The sequence below is a fragment of the Populus nigra genome, chromosome 4 (assembly GCF_951802175.1).
Source record: "Populus nigra chromosome 4, ddPopNigr1.1, whole genome shotgun sequence".
NCBI classification, from domain to species: Eukaryota; Viridiplantae; Streptophyta; class Magnoliopsida; order Malpighiales; family Salicaceae; genus Populus; species Populus nigra.
This window is the reverse complement of record NC_084855.1, coordinates 265,671-291,411: the sequence shown is the minus strand read 5'-3', so window position 1 is coordinate 291,411 and position 25,741 is coordinate 265,671. Positions and strand designations below refer to the sequence as shown.

Here is a 25,741-nt window from a genome sequence, read left to right as displayed (position 1 = left end):
TTTCAAGCGTGGCAGAGGACTTTCGTGTTTATACCAATGATGTGAACAAGTTTAAGATATCTATTCCCCAGCCAAGGTACATTGATTCTGAATCTTTTGATCTCTGTATATACAAGTAGCAGGTGATGTAAAAACTCAGGAATGGTGGTGGGGTTACTAAATTTAAGTTCTGTTTTACAATATTATTGCAGTTTGTCGATGAAGAGTCGGTGAAATTTGGCACCGAGATCCGGAAGGTGTGTGAAAACTACTTGGTTTTGCAGGCTGTTTCATCCTTCAGGTTCATTTGATGACATGAACTACCTGTAAACCAGGTATCATTCTTTCATTTTCTTCTTTGGCCGCTATACGTTAAAAATTCTTGAGTTATCACATTCGATTCGCATGAATCTGCGACTCGCGAAGAGAGCTTCTTAAAGAAGCACCATGTTAGATTTGGATATGGACTCACAGCAAAGACAACTTTTGTTGAGGTCAAAGAAAGAAGATTGAATCACTGTTTTTTGTTCTTTAACTTCAATTATCAAATAAATATAAAGGGTATGTATGTAGGTATAGATGTGGAGTTCAAGATTTTACCTTGAAAACAACAGTGTAGTAGAAATCCCTTTGCTTTGCTAAAAATGGAATTCAAAATTCAGCTTTATTCCACAAATCCTTTAAGCACAGTAGTCCTTTCATCAACAAAAGTTTTGTATAATTGAAGATAATTGTGCTAGCATTCGCTCACACATGGAAGGTGTAAGAACTGGTCTCATTGGTAGAGCAAACCATGCCTTCCACTCAGGCCAATGAAGATGGCCACTTAATGGTAAACTAATTAATAAGAGAGTTTATCGGACTCAGATTACCAAATCTTAAGAGACGCGATTTCAGAATCTACGTAATTGGCAAAAGAAATATGGTACTGGATGACAAGCATCAAGAAGCATCTTGCAGGCTATAAGCATGTCCATAGCTACGGAGCGGCAGTGATGGATCTTTCAATTCGCTGGAGTTCTTTTGCTACTTCTATCATTAGTGGCCTATCTTCTCCTGAACCATTGGTGCATCTCAAGGCTAGTTCAATGGATGCTTCCAGTTGTTGCTGATCAATTGCTTCTCCCCTGTTTCCCCTAATCCTAGGATCCACAACTTCATTTACCTGATCCTGTTCAACCAAGTCTTTCACATAATCTATCAGAAAGATTCGCTCTTGAAGTGGTATTCGTCCAGTAAGAAGAACGAGCAGAAGCATCCCAAAGCTGTAGACATCAGTCTTCTCTGTAACAAAACCAGTTAGACAATAAACAGGGTCCAGGAAAAAATATGTCCCTGTAATCAGATCTTCGACTTGTGATTCCCCTTCTGGGATTGATATGGAGAGAGAGAAATTAGAGAGTTTGGCATCATAATTCTGGCCGAGGAAGATATTTCGAGGCTTTATGTCTCTGTGGATGGTTGGCCTGGGAAATGCAGTGTGGAGATATGTCACTGCATTTGCAATTTCCTTGGCAATTTTCAATCTGGTCCCCCAAGTTAATGATCCATCATGAATAAGTCTTTCCAGACATCCATTCTCTGGATATTCAAAAACTAGAGCTGGACCTGCTGGGATCTCCAAACAGCAACCTGAAAGCCTGAGAACATTGTTGTGACTGCTCATCTGCGACGAGATCACGATGTCACGGTAGACCTCTTTAGTGCAACGCGTAAAGCTCCTGATGAAAACAAGGCGCTGTTCAAGAATTCCTTCGTACCATTCAAAATTAAAATCTTTGAGAGTTTCAAGAGGATGGCTTGGATGGTAGTCATCAATGGCTTTTTGGAGTTGGTTGAGAGAGAAGTTCCTGATAGGGTTGGATCTAGCATTACAAAAAGCAATCAGCTCTTCCAATAGCTCACCTCCACGATCCAAGAACATCCTCTGCCTTTCCCTCTTATGCATTTTCTTATCCAAACATATCCCCTGCCTTTTTCTCTCCATCTTGTTGTCCCCTTTCACTACAATTCAGCTTAACTGAAATATCACCACGTTATTATCTCACAATTTCTTCTTTCATTTGCACCTTCTTAGTTGATCACAGGAAGGTGCAGAGGAGAGAAACCTCGGGGAAACTGTCTGCCCCCCTAACCAAAGTCAAGAAAGACAAACGTGTTTGAGATTTACTTTTGTATACAAGCCACTCATAGCGATGATAATGATAATTGAAATGCTAGGGAAATTTCCAAATCTGTTTCTCAACTAGCAAGTTATTAAAAAATTGGATTTGGGATGACATAAAGTTATTCAAGCCATGATTAAAAATTTCTTTCATTTTTCTTGGAAACTTCCATTGAAGAAACTAGAAAGGTAAGTTTACTTTCTATTAAAAAATTGCTAGTTTTTTTTTTTTTTTTCTTGAAGTGACCCTCTTCTTCTCTTTTAATACATTAACAGATCTTGAGAAATAATAATAATAACAATAACTATACTTTTCTTTCATTATCAAACAACTTAAAGGAAGTTAGCTTAATGATTAAAAGAGTATATTTCCTTTTTTTGATTATTTAGGTTCAAATCTTAAAATTAATATCCACTATAATTTATTAAATTTCTTTAAATATATCAAACAATTTGAGAGAACATCTTTAAGATCGTTTGAAGCACAAAAATGTCTTTTCTTGTATAATTTCTTGACGACTGATCCTCATAATGCTCTTCAACGTTGCAGTTAGATTCTTTAGAATTTCTATTGTTGAATGAATTCTTTTTTTTAATTATAATTACTTCTTTTAGTTGTGAAAGAAAATAACTAAAAGCGAAGAGCCCTTTATACATTGAGAACCCATTTTGAAGTTTTTGGGTATTTTTTAAAAGTTTATTTACCTTAAAAAAGTATTAAAATGATTTTTTTAATGTTTCTTTTATAATTTTAATATGCTAATGTAAAAAAATGACTAAAATTTTATTTTAATATATTTTTAAGTGAAAAATATTTTTAAAAAATACTTTATACATCAATATCAAACACACATTAAGGTAGCATTTGATTATTATCCAGGAAGTAGAGACAGAAACAATGGAGATAGAGGAGACTAAATAGAAAAAAAAATAGAGATATAATTGTATTTGATAGTGATGTACAAGATAAAATAACTATTTTTGTATTTTTTTTGTTATGGTGGACAAGATAAAATAAAATATAAAAAATTTATTTTACTCTTAATATGTATTGTTATCAAACTTATATATTTTAAAAAATAATTAGATTTTTTTCTTTAGTTTATATTGTGGGTTGAAATTAATAATACTATAATAACTTTAATTATAAAATCAAGACTGACTTGACGGACTGATCTGAATCTTGAATTGATCTGAGTTCAAAAAAAAATGGATGAAGAATTGACTCGACCTGATCGAAAACCTAATTCAATACGAGATAAAACACGCATAAAAAACATGTTGAATTTTATTCTATGAATAAAAATAATAATAAATAATGTTTTTGGAGACATGGTTTTTATTTATATTTTATTTTAAAAATATAAAAAATCATTTCAAAATTATTCTAGAGATAAATTTATTTATTTTTTATTTTTTTATTTTTATCTGTGTGTTTTTAATTAAATATATTTTTATGTTTATTATCTTAACGCTATCTAAGAGTCTAATTAAAACCCAGTGAAAATGGGCTTATAATAGGAACCCTAAGTTTTTGTGGGTTTGTTGGATTATTGATGGACAAGACCTTAAGTTTTGTTATTTCCAAACAATTATTTTCACTTATTTTATACTTTTCGACTTGTGTAATTATAGCATGAGCTTCTATGAGATTCATCGATCTACAGAAAATATAGTATAAATTTGGATTGTAAAATAATAAATGATTTTTTTTATTCATAGTTCAAATACCTTAAAATAATTGTAAAATAATCAGAGTGTAATAGTTCAGTTGATCCCCAGCCAGTGCACGAAGGGAAGGAAAAATAAATAAAAAAGACTGTTCAATTGCTCAAGAATACAAGTGTACAAGAGGAAAAGGTTTCCTACGAACAAAAGAATCAAAACAGAGATTCAAGAAATTGAGTTGAAAAACCAAGCTGTTAAAAGCAATTTCTTGATCTTCTTTCTTGGAAATCTCAGATGCAACTCCTCGCTATAATCTCACAGGATAAAAAATAAACAAAACAGCTTACGATGGCTGGTGGAGAGGACGCCGCTATGCGGCATAGGATCTGCTTTCTCGATCAAGACGTGATGGATCTGCTTGAGGCCGGGCGCTCGTTTGCAATAAAGAGGGCTTCAGAATGCCTAACAAGCGTGAAAAGATTGTTAGACAGAGGAAACAAAGGTTGAGAAACGAGAGTTAATTGTACTTCTTATAAAAATTTGTAAACATTTTTACATGATTATTTATAAGAGACTACCGATTTTACACAAAGCCCAATTTTATTAATTTTCAAATTATATAATTTTACAAGTCAACTTACTGTTTCAAAATTACCATAAGCCACAAAAATAAATTAGTTGCTAGTAAGTTGACATAAATTTCAGATTGCTTTGCTATATACCGATTTATTGTGACCTGAGAATGGAAATGTGAAGGTCTCAGAAGGAAAATAAATTAACATTTGATTAATATAAAAATTGAATACATCAATCAGTTTTTGCATTTTCATCCCCTCGTTCCTCTGCTTTCAGTGTTGAACCACGTTCGTCGATTTTTGTTGTTAAACTTCTTTTAGATAAAACGCTGAGCTGGTCAGCAAAGAGAAGGTTCTTCATTTGGTCCAGCTGCTGCCACTCTTTCTCCATCTGCAAATCCAACTCCTCAAACCGAAGAATCTTATCTTGAATCTCTTTCATCTGCAAAACCTTGAGAATGTTAAAAACCATCGACACGTTCAAGAGTGAAAAAGGTAAGGATAAAGAATCCTGTGCACCTGAACTTCTGTAATCCTGGAAATTGCTCTCTCCACATCCGACTCTTCCTTCTCCAGAAGTGAATTCGCATCCAAACAAGCTTTTACTGAAGCGTTTAGATTGGTGTCACCATTTGATGCAACACCAGAATCTGTACCCAGAAAACAAAAACTCATTATGCTATGAGAGTTGGATGGTCTAGATAAATTAACATTCCTGATCATAGCAAGACTGAGCGCAACAACTCTTTAATTAGGTGATGTATGGAAGATATAAAAATATTTGATTGGCAAATGTAACAAGGATATTGACAAATGAACTTCCTTTCATTGATTAATTTGAACAGGTTTTATCTATCAACCCTGCTCTTTGCTACAGATGCAGCACAAGAACTCACTCGGTACTTGAGTCTTGACTGAGATTCCATTATTTAGATAGGATATGGATGACAATTTTGTAGGCTTATCGCTCACAATCTAAGTAAACTGTGTAAACCCCCTTGAAAACTAGTAAAGATGATTAGAATATTCCCCAACTGACCAAACCCTAGCTTTTCAAAATAACAAAAGCATACAGCCTAGAGAATCTATTTCACATCAGTGCACCAACGCAATATTTTGGAGAAGCTGATCATACCTAGGTGTTTTGTAACCCTGGAAACAAATTCAAGACTGCCTTTACTTCCTCCATATTCCACCTCAGTCAGAGTAGTTACAGCTGCTCGAGCCGCAGCTTCTGCAACCTCTGTGCCCGCCAAAGCTGATAAAAAAGCAGCCTGAGAAAATTTCAAATAAATATATCAGTGCATATTTGACATAAAATTAAAAAAAAATTGACACTACATGGATTCACACCACAACAAAATTGAAACCAGGTATAATGCAAATCAAGGTTGATTATTACGCGTGTGTTCAAGGAAGCAAGGGAGGAAATTAAACCAGGTTACTTTTAATTATTGTTTAAAGATCAAAAAATAGTCTCACGGACAATATTTTTGTTGCACAGGATGCGGTCTAGTTTTGGTCAACCAAGTGGTTCCTAAACCAATCAAATCCAGCACACATACGTCTAAATCTCAAAGTTCTATGAATTTTGATTGAAAATGCCCTCTCTTTTTTTTTTCTTCTTTTTTGTAGCCATGATCTTTCATTTTTTTCTGAGACAAACATTTTTGGTAAAATTCTTCAGTACTTTCAAACTTAAAAATGAATGGAAGACTATACCTGAGCCATTATTGGGTTGCTTGCATCCACAAGAGGTGAGAGACGTATTTTTTTACTTGGGGATGGAGAACCATTACCATTTGGTCCAGATTCATCATCATCACAGTCCTTTATTTGGTTATACTTGCTGTCAACACCCCCTACGTCTGTATAATCAGTAAAAACCTCTCCAAAAGGAAGCTTGATAAAATGAGTAATGCAGTCCTTCTCACTTCTACCACCAACATGTTGCGCAACCTTCTTCCAGTCATCCCTATAATGCATAACAGCTTCAAGAAGTTGCAAAGTCTCTTTCTCTGTCCAATCTGTCCTTGCCTCTTCACTTATCTCCACCCGCCTGAAATCCGATGAACTGACACCAACCCGATAGTTTCCACGCACATAGCACCGGGCACAAAGAGTTATATCATACTGTATAACAATAACAAACAGTAAACAATAATCCAAACCATTCATATACCATCTCATCCATACATTAGCTTACACAAAAAAAGTCAAACACCACTGTCCGACATTAACATCCAATTATTACATAACACACAGGCATGTGCTCTAGACATTGAATTAAACCAAGCGTTGCATCAAAATTCAAAATCAAGAAAACAAAGACAACATCAATTCCTAGATCGAAAAAAGCATTTGCTAGAACAAGAGAAAGTTACCTTATCGCAAAAGAAGCAAGCAATGCTACAGAGAGACTTACAACCACTGCACAATCTCTTACAATTTTCCTTAGTATTACTAGCATTAGCATCACCGGCAGTCCCTCCATCACCACCACCACCACCGGCGGGCGAAGCAGCAGTCTTGGAAGAAGAATCCTTACCATCTTCCCACTTCAATTGCTTATTCAAAGGGGAGTAATTGATCAAACCCCAAGCATCCAAGAAATCAAAAACCCTACGAATGGACCCCACATCGCCTACAAGAGTCTTCCTGATTTCAGTAAAAGTGAGTTTGGCGGAAGGGTTTTTCCTGAATTGGGAGATGATTGAGTTCCTGTAGTACTTGTAAACACTAGGGTTTTTCGAAGGCGATCGCGAATCGAAGAATTCTGGGAGGAATCGGACCTCGCATTCGTGTATGTTGTCCCATGAAAACCAGCCTATAAAAAAACAAAAAATAGTTAATTCAAATATAATGCAATCATGTAGGGATGATGGATAGGGGGTTTTGTAGGACTTACGGGAGTAGCTAGGGATGTGGACGACGTCGGGTTCGGAGGAGGGAGGAGGTGGTTGTGGTGGTCGGGGAGAAGGGGCGGCGGTTGTGGGAGGTTGAATCTCAGGTTTGACGGGAGAAGATAGAGGGATTTTGGGGTGGAGAGATGGTGGTGCGGGTGCTACTGAGGCCATGACTGCTGTTATAGGCGCTCGAATGAGAGAGAGAGAGAGAGAGAGCTCTGCTGTTGCTATAGCCGAAGGTGGGAATTTTTTAACGAGTCGTAATTTCTTTCTCTTATGTTTTTAACGGGCAGGCAGGCTCCTTCCTTTTGAGGATAGAGAGTGGTGTGCTGTTCTGCTCCCGTTAAAGCGACGTAGTTTGGTGTGCACCCAATGACTGAATTATAAAATGATGAGGGATTAATTATGACTTAGTCCTTGTATTAGAATAAATTAATTAATCCCTGTAATTTTAAAAATAATCAAATATTTTTTATCAGTATTTTAATATTAGTTGTTTTAATAAATTCGTTCTTTTCTTGTCAATTATTCCATCCATTCTATTTTTTTTTCTTTTTTATATGTATCAAAATTAAAAATAGAATGAAGATAAAAAGTTATAGATAAATTTTAAAATACATATATAGTCCATAGTTTCAAGAAACATAAATATTTCTTGAAACTGCAGGAACCAGTTGATTATTTTTTCTAAACTATAGACTAATTTATGGTAATTATTTAGCATGGGAAGAGGCGTCCTTCTCCATCTCACATGATGAATCTCATATTTTTGTGAGATGGAAAAACACAACTCTCCATATATTCAATATTTTCTAAACTTTATAGCACTTGTAATTTCACTTTAAACTCCTTGTACCAAGTGAATACAATTGTCAAATGTTAGGGTGTAGACTTAATTTGCTTATGGCTGGTTCCACCCTTTTAAAGGAAGTTCAATTAGTGACTTTATTTATGTAAAACACAAATAAAATATTCCTTTCTCTTAGTGTCTGTTTGGCAACACGCGCTTTGCCACTTCACAAATCCCAATTTTATAAAGCCAAACACACAAGGCAAACTGTTGAGCCACCAACCTGCAAATAAATGGCTGCGACCACGTAGCAGATTCTTGTGAAAGGGGAATCAGTTCCGTACAATGGACACTTCGCTTACCTCTTTATACGTTGTTTCTCCTCTCCCTCCTGTTGCTTGAGGGGGCCAAAACGCTTGAACCAAAGTTCATAGACAAGATATTTGGGCAGACCTTGCAAGGAGACGACCGTCCACACACAACTTTTTTTTTTTTTTGAAATTAAATATACGTGAAGCTTCCCCCATGTTTTGAGGTCTGCTTTCCATATGATCCGAATTACAAAGACTTGAGAGCCCGAAAAAAGGGAGAACCGCTAGTACTAGTATGAACAAAGCACCAGTGATGGTTAAATACAATGCAGGACACCAACACAGACACGAGACTACCTATACACCCAAATGCTGGGACTACTAGACTATAAAAGAATCATATGTTGATTCTAACATGATGGTTTCTTTTTACGGTTTCTTATTATTCCTGTGATATGGCTGCCAGGAACCAATTCCAGCATCCATAAAATGCAATGCTGCCTGTTACTCTTCCTGAGTTTTGGCAGCATACAAGAGTTTTCTATACACTAGGGTAAAGGAAGAATTTCCCACATCCCTTCTCCACCCGTTCGGGGCGGCTCAGATCCCCCTCGACTTCTCTGGTGAGCATGATTACGTATGACCTGCACAACATCAAATCTGTAAGATTAATACTTTCCATGCAATTATCTTAAGGGCGTCATGCTACATTTAAACCACCAAGAACGAGTGGCATAGTTTCAGTAATATAGTTTCAAAAAAAGGTTGATACTGGACTCCAACAAAGTGAAGGGGATGGTTTATGCCTTCACAGTATGGTTTGAGACTCGCCAAAATCAAGATTTACTTTCTAAATAACAATAGGGTAGTAATTTTAAGTACCGTAGTTTCTAGTTCAGTACAGGACAAGCTCTCATTTAGCAGTAAATATGCATGCTTACAGAAAACTAAAAGATTGTACCTCTAGAATGCAAGGTAAATAGTTTGCAAGGCTAGATTCGAAGCCCGCCACGCAAGTAGCAGTTCCGCTGCTCTTAGTCCTGCTGCAGTCTTAAGGATACCTAAGATTGAAAAACAATCGGTCATTGTTACAACATAATGGTGGCAGCATAGGTCTGAAAACATTGTGCCATACTTCCCATGGCCGTTTGATGCCACTCACCTTGATCAGCTCCTCACCCAGTGGTTTGGTCAGAACCGCTACTATGCATATATTGAGGAGAAGGAGCGGGAACAATAAACTGTTGCTGTGCTGGAACAGCTGCAGCTATACCTGCAAACGGGCATTTCCTCAATCAGGTTTACCAGTGTGGTTATTTTTTTATGCAACATTCATCAGTTAATTGCATAACAATGCCACTTCTTTGGTAGGATTTTTTACCCTCCCTTTATCATCGAAAGTTTAAGACAATTATTAGTCCCCTCCTCAAAGGGTTCTACTTGTTTCTGAGCCCACAACAGGTACCATTTCAATAGTTTCTCTCTGTGAACGGAATTTCCCCTCACTTTCACAACTAATTTCTTAGCACTTTTGTGCATGAAGTCAATTTATGATGCCAAAACCAGCTATGAAAAATATAGACAAGATCAGACATCAGCTAGTTTTCTCATGTCCTTGACGTTTGAATAGAACAGTGAAGAGATTTTGAGCTGAAAGGTTAACCTGTAGGATATGGTGCTTGAATCGTTGGCAAAGGTGAAGTTGTCATTGCATTGACACCTGGTCCACCAAACTGCATAATATGATGACCTGGCACAGCATATCCTTGCATTGTTGTATAACCATGACCTCCAGGAACATTTTGACCGAACTGCCCATAAGGATACATGCCTGTGTTCACTGTTCCAGGAACTCCATATATCTGAAGGTACTGCTGGCCAGCAGCATAAGGGCTGTAAACACCCTGCTAGTAGGAAGACAGCAACAATAATCAGTATCAAAGTCATCTTGGTAGTTTTAAGACAGTTTAAAAACCCAAGAAAAAGATCCTAATTCCTGTCACCATTTACCTGTTGATAAACGTATTCAGGTCCATATGCTGCATAGCTGAATAGATGAACCAACCATAGAGATGGCAAAAAGATCAGTATAGGGAAAGGAATTTTACATAGAAATCATATTACATGGAGAGAACAAAGTAAACATATCATCATAACACTGAAAGAATCCAGGATTTTTCAAGAAAACTACATGGTTACTTCTCCTAAAAATGAGCTCTCTCTCAAATATGTCCAAAGGATAAATGCACAGTGCGATGGGCACCACACCCCAAAAACTAATGTTTCCAGTTTATTTTCTTTTCTATATACACATTTCAAACCATGACTGTGATCTTGCCTGTTCAATAAACAATGAGCTGGGGCACATATCCTCTGCAACTACCACTTTTTGCATTCCTGCAATTACCAATCACACCATGTCACATCACTGTAACTTGGACAAAAGGAACCCCGAATTCTAGGAAACAGACTTACTTCTAGAGCAGCTAGAAATCTCAAACTGACGTTCAATGATGTGATTGGTGTGTATATGAATAGCCACGTATAAGGGAGCTGGGAAATGTAAAAAAGAGAAAGTAGTTGCAAAGGACATATACCCAATCTAACTTGAAAACCGTGGCCACTCTGTCCATAGTTTCATTCGCTTCACAACATAGGTTGATGAGTAAATGCAGAGCATACGCAATAAAGACTACTTCTAGAGTTGAAGTTAGGGTTCTGCCTATATTAAAGTAGACATCAGTATTGCGAACAATAGAAACTACACCTAAAATTTAACCATGACCCATCAAACAAATTTTAGTCAACTAGCCTAAAAAAACAGATATTTACAAATTAACAATGAGCTGACATCAAATTCCATATTGAACTCTACTAAATTCTAAGCGCAACTCCTGGGAAAGTTAGCAGGAATTGACAGGAAACAAAATATGGCATTGCCATAGCGTATTTAAAAAGCCAACCAGATACGTAAATGCAAAAATGAATACATGACTTCAGATAACACATAAATAAGGAGGACAAAAAATTAAAAAAAAAATATCCTTCTTCACATATCATGAAATTGAATTTGATACTTTGTACCAGCCAAATTGAGGAAACTTTTTAACTGCAACAAGTAGAATTATTGTTTACTTTGGAATGTAGCATAAAACCTACCCATATGGATGATACATCAAGCCTTGTTGGTAGCCATAAGAAACTGGTTGCTGGTAGCCAAAACTTCCAGCATAAGTCCCTCTGGGGGTTTGCACACTTGCAATGTATGGGGGAGCTGGTCTCAGACGTCCAACTAGAAACAAAGCAGCAAGCAGAGGAAATTAGCCCGAATAAAACTAAAGAATTGAATCATATTGGCTTTCAATATTCCTTATCCAGTACAAAATTGTTCTTGCATTTAGAAAAACCGATACCATAAGGCTGTGGTGGCCGAGGTCGTCCAAGTGAAGCCAAATTACAGTTAGCCCGTCTCCCATCGATCATCGGAGTAGGATCAGCACAGGCTCTCCTAGCTGCCTCTGGTTCTCGGAAAGTTACCTACACCCTCCACACAAATACAATTCAAAAACCCATGTCATTCTTCATCCATCAAATAAAAAACACACCCCATTTATCCACAATGGAAAAAATCCAGAATTTAACAGCTATCTAGATCACTTTTAATCATCAAAATAAGCACAAGATAACCTTGATCAAAACGACTATTAATCAAGCATGAGTAAGTGAATGAGTAAATACTAACAAAACCATAGCCTTTTGATCGGCCAGTGTTCTTATCGGTGATCACAACAGCCTCAAGAATATCACCAAACTGCTCGAAATAACGACGCATGGTCTCGCTCTGGGTCTCCCAAGCAAGCCCCCCAACAAAGACCTTAGTATAAGTTGTATCTCCAAATGGAGAATTCATGTATTGAAACCCTGAGCTTGAGCTCGATCCCGAGCTAGGACCCGGAACCGCTTGATAAGCCATATTGACAATTGAATTCAATTCAAACAACAAAACCCAAAAAGAGAGACACGAGAAGAAGAAGCAAGAAAAGGCTAGTTCAAAATTCAAAATTTTTATAAGATTCGAAGAATAAAAAGGAAAGGAAAGAAGAGGGTGCTAAGAAGTGACATGCTGGTTTAAAAGAGAAACCCCAGAATTTGATGAGATATACTGAGAATCCATTGAATTCTAAAGGGATCAAGAAAGAGGAGTGTTGTTTTTTGACAAAGATCGGAAAGCAAAGTGATGGGGTTGAATAGGGGGAGAAAGAATCACAATCACAATAAAAGGAAGAAAGTGAAAAGGGGAAAGAAAAAGAAACCCTAGAGTTGAAGTGGGGTGAGGTCGGTGGGATGGAAAACAGAAAGAGAGAAGGGAGAGTTGGACTTGTGTTGTGTGGGAAAATAAAAGTTGGATGGTCAATACTCGATATACTACGGAGAAAGAGAGGGTACTGTCTCAAAAAAGAAAGGAAAAGGAAGAATCTTTTTTAGGAGGGTGATACTAACAGTATTGACAGGAGTAAATACTTATTGATGATGTTGGTGGGGATGAAGAGAGAGGGGGGAGGGGGAGGAGAGGGGTGGGAGGGGGAGGATTCATGATTTGTTGGCTGGCAAGAGGGGGAGGAGAAGAGAGGGTGAAAATGTTAAAAAAGAAAAGAAAATAAAAGGTGGACCCGGATGGATGAACAGACAGCCAATGTGGGCCCCACGCCCTCTCTTAATCTAATCTCTAGTTGGAAATAAATACAGATTATTATTAAATACAATTTCTGTTCCAGCTCCCTTGTTTAAGTTGGTTCCAAGGATTATCCCGAGCTCCTCCTGTAATAGTTTCCAAACTATATTCCATGTTGATGTCGAAATTATTATCACAGTTTATTTTTGAAGAAGAAGATTTGTATACGATTAATCCTGTTTAATTTATGTTAATTTGATCACTAATAGTAATACATGATTAACAAAGGTGGCAAGTGGATAAAGCTCGTGGAGATGCACGTAGCAAGAGGGGCCCTCTGGATGATGCTGTGCTGGCTGTGACAAGCATCATTGGTTCCTTTCATCGAGCTGGCAGGTAGGTATGCCCCTTGACACTTAATGAGTGCCCTGCCTCGTTGTATGAATTCTTCTCATCTGCTAATGCTGTTTATGCTTTGACAAATAAGCTTCAATTAATGTTTTTCCCCCCCATATAATTTTGATATTTTATATCTAAATTATTTGCAAACACTTAAGAAATATCAGCTAGAAATATAAATATATCTGGTCAGAGGGGCGAAAAGATAAAAACATAAATTGAATGTTTAAGGAATGGAATAGGCATGATGATATCATGGTAACGGGAATCCAATTTATGTTTGAAAATACGGCAGGCGTCTTGATGTGCTTTGATGGGAACGCGAGGGTCATCTCGCTTTCCGTGGACACGAGCCACAGGGGATCGGCAGTGGGCAGTTGAACCGAGTTCAAACCAGTGGCTAGGGTCTGGGTCCATTGGGGGCCTATTACACCTGTTATGGACCACGATTGCAGCACTGTAAGGGGCCACAGGTCCAAAAACACTTGTCCGTGTCATGAGCTTTTTTTTTCTGCCTTTCTTTTTCTCGTGGTTCCCGAGACATGCAATTGATTTGCAGAGACAGAACTACTTCCAAGAAAACAAAGGATGTTTCTCTTTCATGATGATGTTTCTGCTACAGCAAATGAGATTCTCGTTGCATTTCAGGAATTACCTCTGAAACCGTCCAGCCAAATTCTTTAATCACCTGCATTTTATTTCAACTCAAGTATCTTATTATAAATTGGAGTTTATTGTTATTTCATTCTGTTTCAGAGCTTCGTTAACTAAATCGTTACGAATTAAATCTAACATGTTCTATTAGATTGAATGTATTCTTTGATATATATAATCCTTTATCTTGAACCAACTTGTTATTGAATTAAAAAGCAACAGGGCTTTGTCCGGGAACATGTTCTCTAAAAAAAATTAATATTTTTTTTTGTTTAGAATTATCATTGTTTTATATTTTTAAATCGTTTTGATATGTTAATATTAAAAATATTTTTTAAAAAAAATATTTTTTTATTGTATTTTCGAGTGAAAAACAACTTAAAAAGCAAATACTATCACATTTCTAAACACCCCGTCAATAATATTAATGTCATGACCAAAAACAAAAAAAAAACATATTTACTTATAAGTGTTAGTTTTTATTCGGTGTAATTTTATTTTTAACAACAAATTTGGCAGAGTTTTCCCTGTAATAGAATCATACCAAGTTATCGACATCTTCATTCTTGACACAATTCATATCATAATTATAGTCCAATCATCTTAAACCTCTTTTCCAATCAATACATGTTTACATAACTTGCAAAGTTAATTGATTTTAAGAAAAAACAATAAAAACTTAGATTATGAATGTAAAGCTCCCACTATTTTATCTGAAAAAATTTCTTAATTAAATATAAAAATTTGGGGTAAATTCTTCTTCTTTTTATCATTTTAACATTTCTAATCATTCGAGCTACTATGATAAAATGCAAATATTTAATCCAACACAAAGATACTTTTAAGTATAACATCCACATTAATTACATATAACAATTTTGTTCTACAAATACAAAGGTTCCTTCAACCTCTTTTATATAATTTATAATTCTCAAAATACATGTCGATCAATATAAGTGGCATATATTCAAGCAGGATCTATTTTACTGCTGCGAGGGTCTTGAAAATAAAATTAATATTTTATCAACATAATTATCAATAAATACAATGTATCATTTCACTACACCCATATAAAAATATTTTTTCTATATACTTTATTATAAATCATTAATATCTTCACCTCCATATTCATCCAATTAATTTCAATTTTAGTTGTTTCACGGGGTACTGCTCTCTCATTAGAGACACTAATTCATTCACTCAAATATTGGACACTAGTTCATCCAGCCAATTATCGGCACTAATTCACTCGTCCAATTATCGGGCATTACTTCATCCGCTCAATTACCGGCACTAATTCATCCGCTCAATTACCGGCACTAATTCATCCGCTCAATTACTGGTACTAATTCATCCGCTCAATTATCAGGCAATAATTCACTCACCCAATTACCGGTACTAATTCATCTGTCCAATTACCGGTACTAATTCATCCGCGCAATTATGTTCATCCTTGACATCAAAACATAATTTCCAAAATTTCTAATTATAATTAACACATGTTTTTCACTTAATATTCCTACCAAAATTCAAGATGTTGGATACCTACCTACTGGTGATGCTCGACTAGTAGCTTCTTGTTGATGTTTGGAACCTCCAACCTCTTCTGTTTCATTTAAAAGATCACATGATTTCAATACTTCATCATCCAATAATTTACTTAAAACTTCTCCACATAGTAAAATTTTCAATACTTCATCATTTATCTGACCTATGTTGTTAGGGTCCGCCGGTGGGTTTTTTTTTTTTTGTAGCACTTGGGGCAGTTTCGTCCCAATTTTTTTAAGAGAAACAAAAAAACAACACGTCGTCTAATCTTACCCAGATTCCGACCAATATGGTGGTTGGAAAATCAGAGTTTAAATTTATTTTTATTCAAAAACTTGTTTTTCAACCTATTTTTTACCCAAAACACTTATAAAACATATTAAAAACTATGATAAACCTATCCATTGCATAAAAAAAAACTATCTCAAAAACCAAAATCGATCCAAAATAAAAAATCAACCCGAGTTCAATCTATTTTCATAAACTTTAAAGGTAAAAAAAACATTTAATATAAATTCTTCTTAACTTTAAAAGTAAAAAATATATATATAAATACCATTTATTTTTATGATCTAAATCTATGTTATCGATATATTTTTTTCACCGCCACTGAAAGAAATGATGGAACCAGCTGTGACAGGCACGCGGCATGCGCTGAATGCTTGCTCCCAGGTTAAAGTGAAGAAAGTCATCGTTGTGTCGTCTACATTGGCCAAAGGATCAAGTGATGAATGAGCAGTCACTGGTCTGACTTGGGAGCTTGCGAGGTACTGTCATGCCAAGACAATAGCAGAAAAGGAAGCTCTGGAATATATGCTGTTACGTTTGAATTGTTTTTCGAAATGATTTTTTATTTATAAAAGATAAAATTAAAGGGTTTTTTAGGTACTTATGAAAATTCCAGTCCACAATATCAAGCACACATGAATTCTTACAACGAGGTTGAGCACTCAAGAAATAAACTAAGTAATCTTCGGTTTCAAAACAACTCGCAAGCTATTAGTTTTTACCCAAATCGCCTCTCTCTTCGTAGTTCTTGACAGCATCAACAAGTGACTCCTCTAATGATCTGTATTTCCATCCTAAATTCAGCAATTTCTCTGAACTCATGTCCATTGATGGCATCCCTCCGGAAAAACTGTCATGACATGGACACAACATAGTTGAGCAAGGCCACAAAGGGAAAAGAAGAGTACAAGATTTCTTAACATATAAAATCATGTACTTCGGAGTTGAGCAGGCCAATCGAAGGATGCTCATTATTTGTTGCCTTATTGGTGGGAATTAAGCTTGATATATAATTGATATACCTCTTGGGGTAGTTGTAATGGGGATACATTGCCTTCAATTTTTCTGCCAAATCCTGAGTTGTGATATCATGTGATGAACATATATACCTTCCCTCAGCTTCATCCTTCTCGTATATCAGCAAGAGTGCTTTTGCTGTATCGCGCACATCTACAAAAGAACGGGTTCCACTGTCTAGTGTTTCCAATCCATCTGTTTTCCATGGTAACAACATCAGTTAGCTGGATCCCAAATGCCAAGGTTACAGTTTTACACACCCCATCAGCTAATTGGTGATACAATTCTTCAAATAGAAATTATGAAGTGGGAGTAATGTTTAGAATGAGAACCTTTTAAGTAACTTAGGAGGTATAAGCTACTGCTATTCATGGTTGGCTGCAACAAAGGCCCTATGATAATGGAGGGACAGATGGTCACAATTTTGAGCTCGTTCGTCTTTCCATATTCCAAAGCTTCTTTTTCTGCTTTTGTCTTAGCAAGAAAATACCATTGCTGGTTTTTATAAATGAACTTAATCAGTTAGCTTATGATAATTGAGCCAGAATACGAAATCAGTGAGTGCCTATAACTTTTACAAGGTTGATTCTAGATACCTCATTTGCCTTACAAAACTCGAAGTCCGACCAAGACTCCTCATTCATCGCCTGACCCTTTGGCCAATTTGGGTTTAGCATAACAGCAGCTATAGATGACACAGCAATAACTTTCTTCACTTTAGTTATGGAGCAAGCATTCAGTACATTCCGTGTGCCGGTGACTGCCGCTTCCAGCATCTTGTCCTGCAGAAATTTCACGTCACAACCAGCAGCTCATCAGCAAAAAGTCAATTCCAGAAATAAAAGGTGCGCTGCCTGTTAAGGAAGTGGAGAGCCTAGTCATTCAATTCTAGAAACTAGTTTTGATGTGGGCTAAGATGTCACCTTGGGATTAAGAATGCTGGCAGGATCTGTAGGAATTGGGCAAGCAACGTGAAAAACCCCGGCACATCCTGTGATTGCAGTAGAAAGACCTTCATAATCTAGCAAATCTGTCTTGAAGAGTTTCAGATTCTCTCTAGCGTTTTCCAACTTCAACAGATGTGCGTTCTTTTCATCACCTTTAAAGAGATTGAATGAACCAAAAAAAAATAAAAATGGTGAAAGCTTTAGACATTCCAAGGCCAACAGACCAGTTAAGTTTGATAAACAAACTCAAAGTTCTAGCAGTCAAATGATCAGTAGCAGAAGATTAAGTTAAAGGAGTTACTTGGGTCTCTCACAGTTCCATGCACCACATAGCCCTCTGAAAGAAGAAACTTTACCAGCCACGATGCCAAGTACCCTCCTGCACCTGTTACACACACAATTTTATCGGACATCTTTCCTCACTCCCTCTCTCAATCCGGATTCTGAGTTCCAATTCTCTTAAAGATGCCTGCGGACTTGTAGTACCATATTTCTTAACGTCTTGTATACGAAGTTACCAACCACCAATAACACAAAAACAAAATGTTCAGTCATGTTCTCTGTTGAGCTTGCAGTCTAATTTGACAATTCTTTATATTTGATACTTGAGTTAGTCAATGGTCGTCGTCAATTAAATTTTCCACCAACGACTTTTCAATTAATCTTCACCTGCCCAAAAACTCACGGCGACTTGAAAATGACTTGTGTTCATATAATCATGCTACTGGATAACCATGCCCAATGTCTCTATTCTGTATAATAATAATATCTCTGATTAAAGAAATTCCACAGTTATCTTTGATTTTGTTTTACAATTATAAATGTTTATGTATAAGATTAGGGCTCGACCTGTATTGTATACTAGTCAGGTGTCCCGTGCTTCACTGCGGGCTGGATAAAAAAATTATTTTCCTCACCAAGAAAAATGTTGAGGTGTGTTGGGTTTCATTATGCAATGAAATAGCAGGACCACGAGAAATTTGATATGAAGCTGTATATAGTGAAGAGACTCAAAAGTAGTTGTGTTATGCCCAGCAAAGAAAACTTAAGATAACCAAAGAAAAAGATCGCAGTTGAATGATGTTGTGCTCATAATAGATATATGCATGTGTAAACAGATGACATCATCTTCCTCAATCTGCTTGCAGTTCTAAATAGACAAATATGTCAAATGAAGAACGGTTTTCTTCAGACAACACATGCACACATACTTTCCCACTGGTATTGTAAGTATTTCTGCTAAGATTAGCAACAAAACATTCTTTCCCACTCATAGAGAAGAAAACATTTGTGTCCTTCTGTGCAATGAACTGATTCCATATATTTTGTGCAATCTCTGAACACATGTACAATGGACTTCAATTTGAAAAATTATTGCAAATATGACGGTAGTCCATGTGTGGCCTCTATCTTTATTCATTCGTGTTTAAGCTCTTATGGATTGCACGCCATAAAAAGATTCTAATTATCAGGTCCAGACCTGGCCACTTCACACTCTAACACAGAGCATTAGGCAAGCTCCAATCATCACATGACATGAATTGGTGGTAGGCCGTAACAGCTGAGAATTCACCACCTGGTCCATGGTTCTACATCAGAACCATTATCCGAGCATGATGGAAGACAGGTTAATGCAATGGCCTGAATGCAATTATCAGGGAGCCGTTGAGATAATCTCTCCATTAGCGCCATCACCACTTCAATAACTTTCATGTTATTATTAAGCTTTGGAACTCCGTCATGGAGAACATGATCAATGAAAATGCCTACATTTTCCACCCTTTAATCTTCCAAAAATTGATCAACTATCCTTCCCCAGTCATCCAACTGACTCTTGTAAAGAAAACCTTTTGCAATTTGACAGTGTTACGCCAAAGATTGGACATGGACCCTTTTCTCTTTGGAACCAAACCTAACTGATTAAAAGTCATTGCATCATCTTTTAACAGCTTTAACCAATAAGAGATCATCTTGCGTCATTAATCCCCAAATAATCTTTAATGACACAAGTCCTTGAGTTCATCAAGTGCACTCTTATATGTACTCTATTGTATCCCCCAAACAAAACTTGGACGCACTTTGTCAATAGCCTCGCACACACTCCTGGGGGAGATGAGTTGTCTATATGGACTGCAAACATACAGAGAGCGACTCTTCCAGCTACAGAAAAATTGTTGATTTTTCCAAGCTGACAAATTGCTCTGAACTCTCTCAGCAATATCTTTGAGGTCAGATATTAATATAAAACCTCTCCACTGCTGATTGCATTAGATACCTGTTTATAAGTGTTTTTGGAGAAGAAAATCTTGGTTTTGAAAACACCAATTTTTTTGACCAAATGAGGCGCAAAACTTCTTTAAACATCCCAAAATAACATCTATATGATTTTATAGAGGACTCCACATAGTATTTAATCACCCCAACGAAAAGCAAATGTGAAATGCAAGCCCATCTTTTACAACCCTACAAGATTCCATTTTCTAATATACATATGTTCTGTAATTAAATGAGTAAATTCCTCCATGCATAATACAGAAAATATACCAAGAAAAAGGGTCACCTTGTCTAATGCCATGCGAGGGACTGAATTTTTCTGAAGCTGCTCCATTATAAAACAATTGCATAGAAAAGGACCATTAACGTGACAAGCAAAAATAAAAACAATATAGATCTCTATCAAGAGAACAACATAACCAAAGACAGAATTAATAGCATCTGTAAGCCAAGCATGAAATCCATAAAAACACGAAATGCACAAACACAAAGACCTCCTGTCAAAGCCTCTTTCATCCACCATTGACCCAAACATCATTTAATTAACTTGTCTTTTCCTAAGTGCATCAAGAATCCAAAAAAGGGCTTAAAAGCTCAACATACAGCAAGAATATAATCCAAGCAACAACTTCAAAATAAAACACATCTCTCTCAAAATCCTTGTCAAACACCTTGTGTGCAACATGTAAAGAAGATAGTCCAAACTCATTAAAACACCTACCCTATTATCTGCCTCTTGTCATTCACAATGCTACCGCACAACTCTAATTTATTTTTTAAAACACGATTACACATAGATGGCTCGGTAAAGGACTACCTCATGGATGATGGAAAAGGCTTAAAGTCTAATTCAGTTAGTTCCCTAACACTAAACCCATGGATGCAAATCAACTGGAAAAACTCAAAGCAGAGACCTAAACCAGAAGGAAACATGGTCTGTGTTTGATCCATGAATGGAGGTGAATAAGTTGCATGATGAATCGTTATATAATTCCTTACGTGCACATAAAAAAATGCATGAAAAGCTTGTTAATGCCTTCAAAAGAATTAACCTAACCAACTTATCCCTAAGCCAGCAAGCTACAACAACTATTCTTTCTCCAAATTTTAAACCTTTTAAGATGAAAAACATCTAAATTCAAATTCCAACCCCGAGAAACACACAATTAACCCAGCAACATGTAGCTTGCAACCAAATAGAAGAAGATGAATTTGAAAAATGAAAAAAAATATAGATGCTTGAGCAGCAAAAAACGAAACTCACATGCCAAAACCTTGCCATATTGCCCTTGATGCAAGAGAAGGCCACTACGGCAACAACATTCGAACTCTGCTCTGAATCGCTACCAACTTCATAGAGAGAGTTGTTAATACAATTTTAATTCATCAAGAAAAAAAAAAGCCAGCAACATTAGTAATAATTTAATGCAATAACACATAAATAACACCCAAACCGAAGAATGAAAATCCCACAAATGAAGAAATTAGATTAAAATCTAAAACCCAGCATGTAGTAAAAGTGCAGATATATCCCAGAAATCAAAACCCATTAACCAAAAACCACAAATAAAAAAGAATGCATTATTTCCCAACCAGGAAAAAAAAATCATAAAAAATTAGGATTTTAAAGGATACAACTTTCTTTGTTGTTTTCACAGATTCCTATCTACATTGAAAGCGCCATCGTCTGCACCACCGACCTCATCATTGTTGGTGCAAGAGCAAGACCCTCTCAGTGGATCCTTTTCTTCTCCATAACAGCCTCTCTCGTATATCTTTCCTCTATCTGTTTGGTTTCAAAAAAGAAGAAGGTAAAGAAAAACACTAGCTGCCAAGAAGTTAAAAAGCAAAGGAAAATTGTGGCCTCCAAACTACCATGTCTCTCAATAAATGGAAGGACGCAGAAAGCAGGAGAAGAAATTGAACAAAATCATCGCGAGATCAACAAACTTTCTGGCGATAAACACTGCTTGAATCCACAATAAAACACCTCACAATCCAGAGTGTTAATCTGATCTCTTTTAGTTTCTTCTATAATTCCTATATATTTATGTACATAGAGTACCGGCCAGGACTCAGGCCACAAGTTAGGTGAGCTAACCGAATGAATAAAAATAATATAATTGTTTTTTAAGAAAAAAACCATGTCATTTTGATTTTTTTTTTTAATCAAACGGTTAAAACCTGGCTTCTGTAGATCAGTCGTCTGAGCGAAAATGATGGCAAGATCATTCGAAGTTATTAATACCGACCACAATCTACAATCTCGGTCAAGCAAAGTTCGAAACATATCAAGACTTTCTCGTATAGAATATTACAAGCTATATACTGCGTAAACATTGATGACGAGATCCATAACCAATAATATTTGGTTATTATTGTATCAGCTGAATGTTTTTCTTGCTTTGAGTGAAGTTAGGTTGCACTCGAATGGATGTGCTATGTGACTGTAAGGGCAATAATATTTGCCGAGCTGGTGGAGTTGGTATAGACAATCCAGGGCTTTGAGACATGTTAAGAATCAACTGACACTAAATGTGATAATTTCTTTTATATGCATTAACTGAAGGAAAAATGATTTTATATGTCTCTTATAATTGTTTGTGAGGAAAAGCTGGAGATCTGACCCTTTTCTCTTTAACTCCTGTTTCCTGTAGAATATCAAACAAGGGAAGGCCTATAAAGTGATCAATCAAATGTATCTTTATCATTGATGAGCTCTGATGGGTGGCAGATACTGGCAAGTACTAATTAACATTGTGTGAGCACCAATTACTTTTTGCAATGGATGGTTTCTTTTTTACTAGGAGTTTGTGTTTTTCATGCTTTCCTTCTTCACATAGATTCTGATTTTTCAAACTGGACGAAAGGTTGAGGTTCTATTGCAAGCCAAAGGAACAAATCCCAATACAGGCTTCAGTTGGCAACATCCAGAAATTGTGTAGTATGATTTCGATAAAGTGTCAGCTATGCCTCTAGACGCGAACTAGTTATTTCATATTGTTCATTACTTATCACCAAAAAAAAAAACATTTCTCCATTTGGCTTGGAAAAGTTCAAGCCCTTAGCATTGTTGAAGATAATATATGTATAGAGGGTGAGCTTGAGTAGGATCTAGGCTTGAAATTCTAACTTGGTTGCTATAACTCTGATGAGATTAAAAAAAATACAGAAGTTGTTATATAACTTTCCCATGGTGTCCTTCAAGATTTATTTACTCTTAACCTTAAAGAGATTTGGTTGTTTGATTATGTCGGTTCACTAATTTGAACAAAAGACGTGTATGTTTAGTTTCGATTGCATGGTTGGTTGTGTATTCATTGTCACAGAGGTTTTCGACTGTAAGAACCCGTTTCTTGAGATTATTTTTGGATTGTTGTCGAGGTTGCCCGTGAGAACCCCACCAACATTTAATTGAAAACCTCAAAACATTGCTTCTGCTCTTTCAATGGTCGGAGGAAGGCTTTGAAGGGATTGGAAGCTGGCTATGCTAGGTGTTCAGCCAGGTTCGTTGTTAAAGTAGCAATCACAATACAAAATGAATTATGAGATATTGTCATAAGATTCCTATGCGGTGTGTATGTGTCGAAGGTTTGACATATTATCATTCATCCTCTTTAGTGTCTTAGCTTTGTCCTGCTTTCAATCCTCAAAACCATACATGCAAGAAAGGTGAAGCAATGGAGAAACATATTGCATTTTCCATAGTTTTACAATGGGGGATCTTTGATAGTATCATTGATTGCACTGGTTTGCATGCATTTATACCAGGATTCTGTACCTGCGCATGCTTCAGTTTTGTATACTACATGTTGTTGTAGCTGTCTATAGCTAGGTGCATAAGTTGTTTCTTTGAAATCGAGTTGATTCATCACATCATCTTTCTAATTTGTTGTCTCTACAGGATACTTCACTCATCTGTTCGCTAATGAGTGACTCTTCCATACAATTGATCATTGTCTGTCACTTTCTTTCTTTTTTTCCCCAGCAGGGTCGCTTTGTTAAAATGAGCGTACTGCTACTGGCAATCATGAACTGATTTCGCTCCAGATATTGTAAGGCCATCTTATACTCAAATTCTTGCCATTTAATAATTAAAAATTACATGCTTGGTTCGCAGAACTAATTCATTAGAACAACTCAGCTCTGAGTTATGTTAGTAAACTTGGTTTCAGGTTTTAATTGTAACAATGATGACATTAAATTCCTTTTCTTTTAAAGCCATGTAAGGCCCTGCAAAGCACATCTCCAATTTGGGCATATGCCTGCATTATTGTCCTAATTTCTTCTTAATTACTGAAAATACGTTATAAGACTCTCATAAATGCCATCGCATTGTTGATCTGATGATTCTCTTCCATTCATGCTTTAAGAAACTTGGCTATTTGTTGTGTCAGCTTACGACCACCCATGATCAACAACATTTACATAGCTTTGCCAGTACAAGCAGATGCTATTGAAACAAAAACTAATGAGGGAGGGACTTCGGCTCATAACCCTGAGGAATATTTTGTAACTTTGATATTCGGATGCTGCTGGACATGGATAGAATTCAAACATGGTTATAAAACCGAATGAGTTAACTCGGTGATTCAAAATCTAGCTTGTAGAATAGAGTTTCTTAATGCATAATGATGTTATTTTCTTGTTTTATTATTATTATTTTTTATCTTGAAACAATATCATTTCAAAATTCATAGTTTGGATTCACTGGCAACTCATCCAAATCTTATTAGACCAGATCACTTCCATGATTAGTTCTTACTGTCAAAACTTTAGATTTTAGGATACAAAGACTTAGTTTAGGGGTGTCTAGATCTTGGAGACCAATAAAGGATCACATGTAAACATCAAGGGCCAGAATCTCTTCCGTATTTAACTTGAAGAAACATAAAATTAAAATCTTTTCAAATCAAATGCAATTTAAAACACGATATTAATGACCGAATAACATTAGTTGATGGGGGCTCAGTTTATACTCTAAATAAGCCCAAATGTCTAATAATAATTAATTAATTAGAGGTTAGATGGGGTTTAGTCCAGCTGGATGTCATTAAGAACGTGGGGGGCAACTTTTTTCATCCTCGCTTTCCTCTTTCCAGCTGGATGTCTAATTATAATGATATCTGGGAGTTTTCGTTTTTTTTTTGTTATTACTTGTTTTTTAGAATTATTTTGTGTTTGAAAAGGTACTGGATTAATATTTTTTGATTATTTTAATGTTATGATATCAAAAATTAAAAAGATATTATTTTAATCCATTTTAATTTTAAAAAATCACTATACAGCAAACACTTGTAATGTTCGAAGGATATATTCCCACTTAATTTGTTCTTTAATATTCTGTGATGAACCCTCTCATACACGCTAATGGATGGACTTTTCGAACGTCTTTCCCGAGGGTTCTGTGCTCTTCCTGGATGATGGCATGAGTCTTGAAAAGCTAGCTGACTTCAATGCCCCTATCATAATCGCCGAATTCGATTTTGCAAGTTGACTGCTCTTTATCAAATCAATACTGCTGCGTTGACTATTAAACTGATCAGATT

The 25,741-nt window shown here is 36.1% G+C and overlaps 4 protein-coding genes across 7 annotated transcripts; all 4 read right to left on the bottom strand.

Moving 5' to 3' along the window:
• Positions 1-595: 595 nt before the first annotated feature.
• On the bottom strand, positions 596-2,199 carry LOC133691618 (serine/threonine-protein kinase ZRK1-like). Its single transcript, XM_062112199.1, has one exon. It carries the CDS (start codon positions 1,964-1,966, stop codon positions 959-961), a length of 1,008 nt encoding a protein of 335 aa, XP_061968183.1. The 5' UTR covers positions 1,967-2,199; the 3' UTR covers positions 596-958.
• A 1,750-nt stretch (positions 2,200-3,949) lies between these two features.
• LOC133690695 (SWI/SNF complex subunit SWI3B) lies at positions 3,950-7,574 on the bottom strand. Of its 2 annotated transcripts, XM_062110952.1 has the most exons (7): positions 7,295-7,574; positions 6,771-7,213; positions 6,109-6,519; positions 5,522-5,660; positions 4,906-5,036; positions 4,618-4,828; positions 3,950-4,273 (listed from the first exon to the last, which is right to left on the bottom strand). In XM_062110952.1, the coding sequence occupies exons 1-6, from the start codon at positions 7,461-7,463 to the stop codon at positions 4,619-4,621; spliced, it is 1,503 nt and encodes a 500-aa protein (XP_061966936.1). In that variant the 5' UTR covers positions 7,464-7,574; the 3' UTR covers positions 3,950-4,273; position 4,618. The 2 variants fall into 2 exon arrangements, with proteins under 2 accessions (XP_061966936.1, XP_061966935.1); XM_062110951.1 differs by lacking the exon at positions 3,950-4,273 and having other exon boundaries at positions 4,501-4,828.
• Positions 7,575-8,553: 979 nt separating this feature from the next.
• On the bottom strand, positions 8,554-12,964 carry LOC133692552 (uncharacterized). 2 transcript variants are annotated; one of them, XM_062113591.1, is made up of 8 exons: positions 12,136-12,964; positions 11,807-11,930; positions 11,553-11,685; positions 10,404-10,440; positions 10,057-10,300; positions 9,556-9,666; positions 9,355-9,454; positions 8,554-9,037 (listed from the first exon to the last, which is right to left on the bottom strand). In XM_062113591.1, exons 1-6 carry the CDS (start codon positions 12,364-12,366, stop codon positions 9,569-9,571), a joined length of 867 nt encoding a protein of 288 aa, XP_061969575.1. In that variant the 5' UTR covers positions 12,367-12,964; the 3' UTR covers positions 8,554-9,037; positions 9,355-9,454; positions 9,556-9,568. The 2 variants fall into 2 exon arrangements, with proteins under 2 accessions (XP_061969575.1, XP_061969576.1); XM_062113592.1 differs by having other exon boundaries at positions 10,057-10,297.
• Positions 12,965-16,496: 3,532 nt separating this feature from the next.
• Positions 16,497-22,279, bottom strand: LOC133692096 (cinnamoyl-CoA reductase 2-like). 2 transcript variants are annotated; one of them, XM_062112787.1, is made up of 9 exons: positions 22,068-22,279; positions 18,768-21,978; positions 18,588-18,670; positions 18,220-18,419; positions 17,895-18,070; positions 17,568-17,753; positions 17,304-17,466; positions 16,977-17,166; positions 16,497-16,804 (listed from the first exon to the last, which is right to left on the bottom strand). In XM_062112787.1, the coding sequence occupies exons 4-9, from the start codon at positions 18,329-18,331 to the stop codon at positions 16,666-16,668; spliced, it is 966 nt and encodes a 321-aa protein (XP_061968771.1). In that variant the 5' UTR covers positions 18,332-18,419; positions 18,588-18,670; positions 18,768-21,978; positions 22,068-22,279; the 3' UTR covers positions 16,497-16,665. The 2 variants fall into 2 exon arrangements, with proteins under 2 accessions (XP_061968771.1, XP_061968770.1); XM_062112786.1 differs by having other exon boundaries at positions 18,220-18,670; positions 18,768-22,279.
• Positions 22,280-25,741: the final 3,462 nt, after the last annotated feature.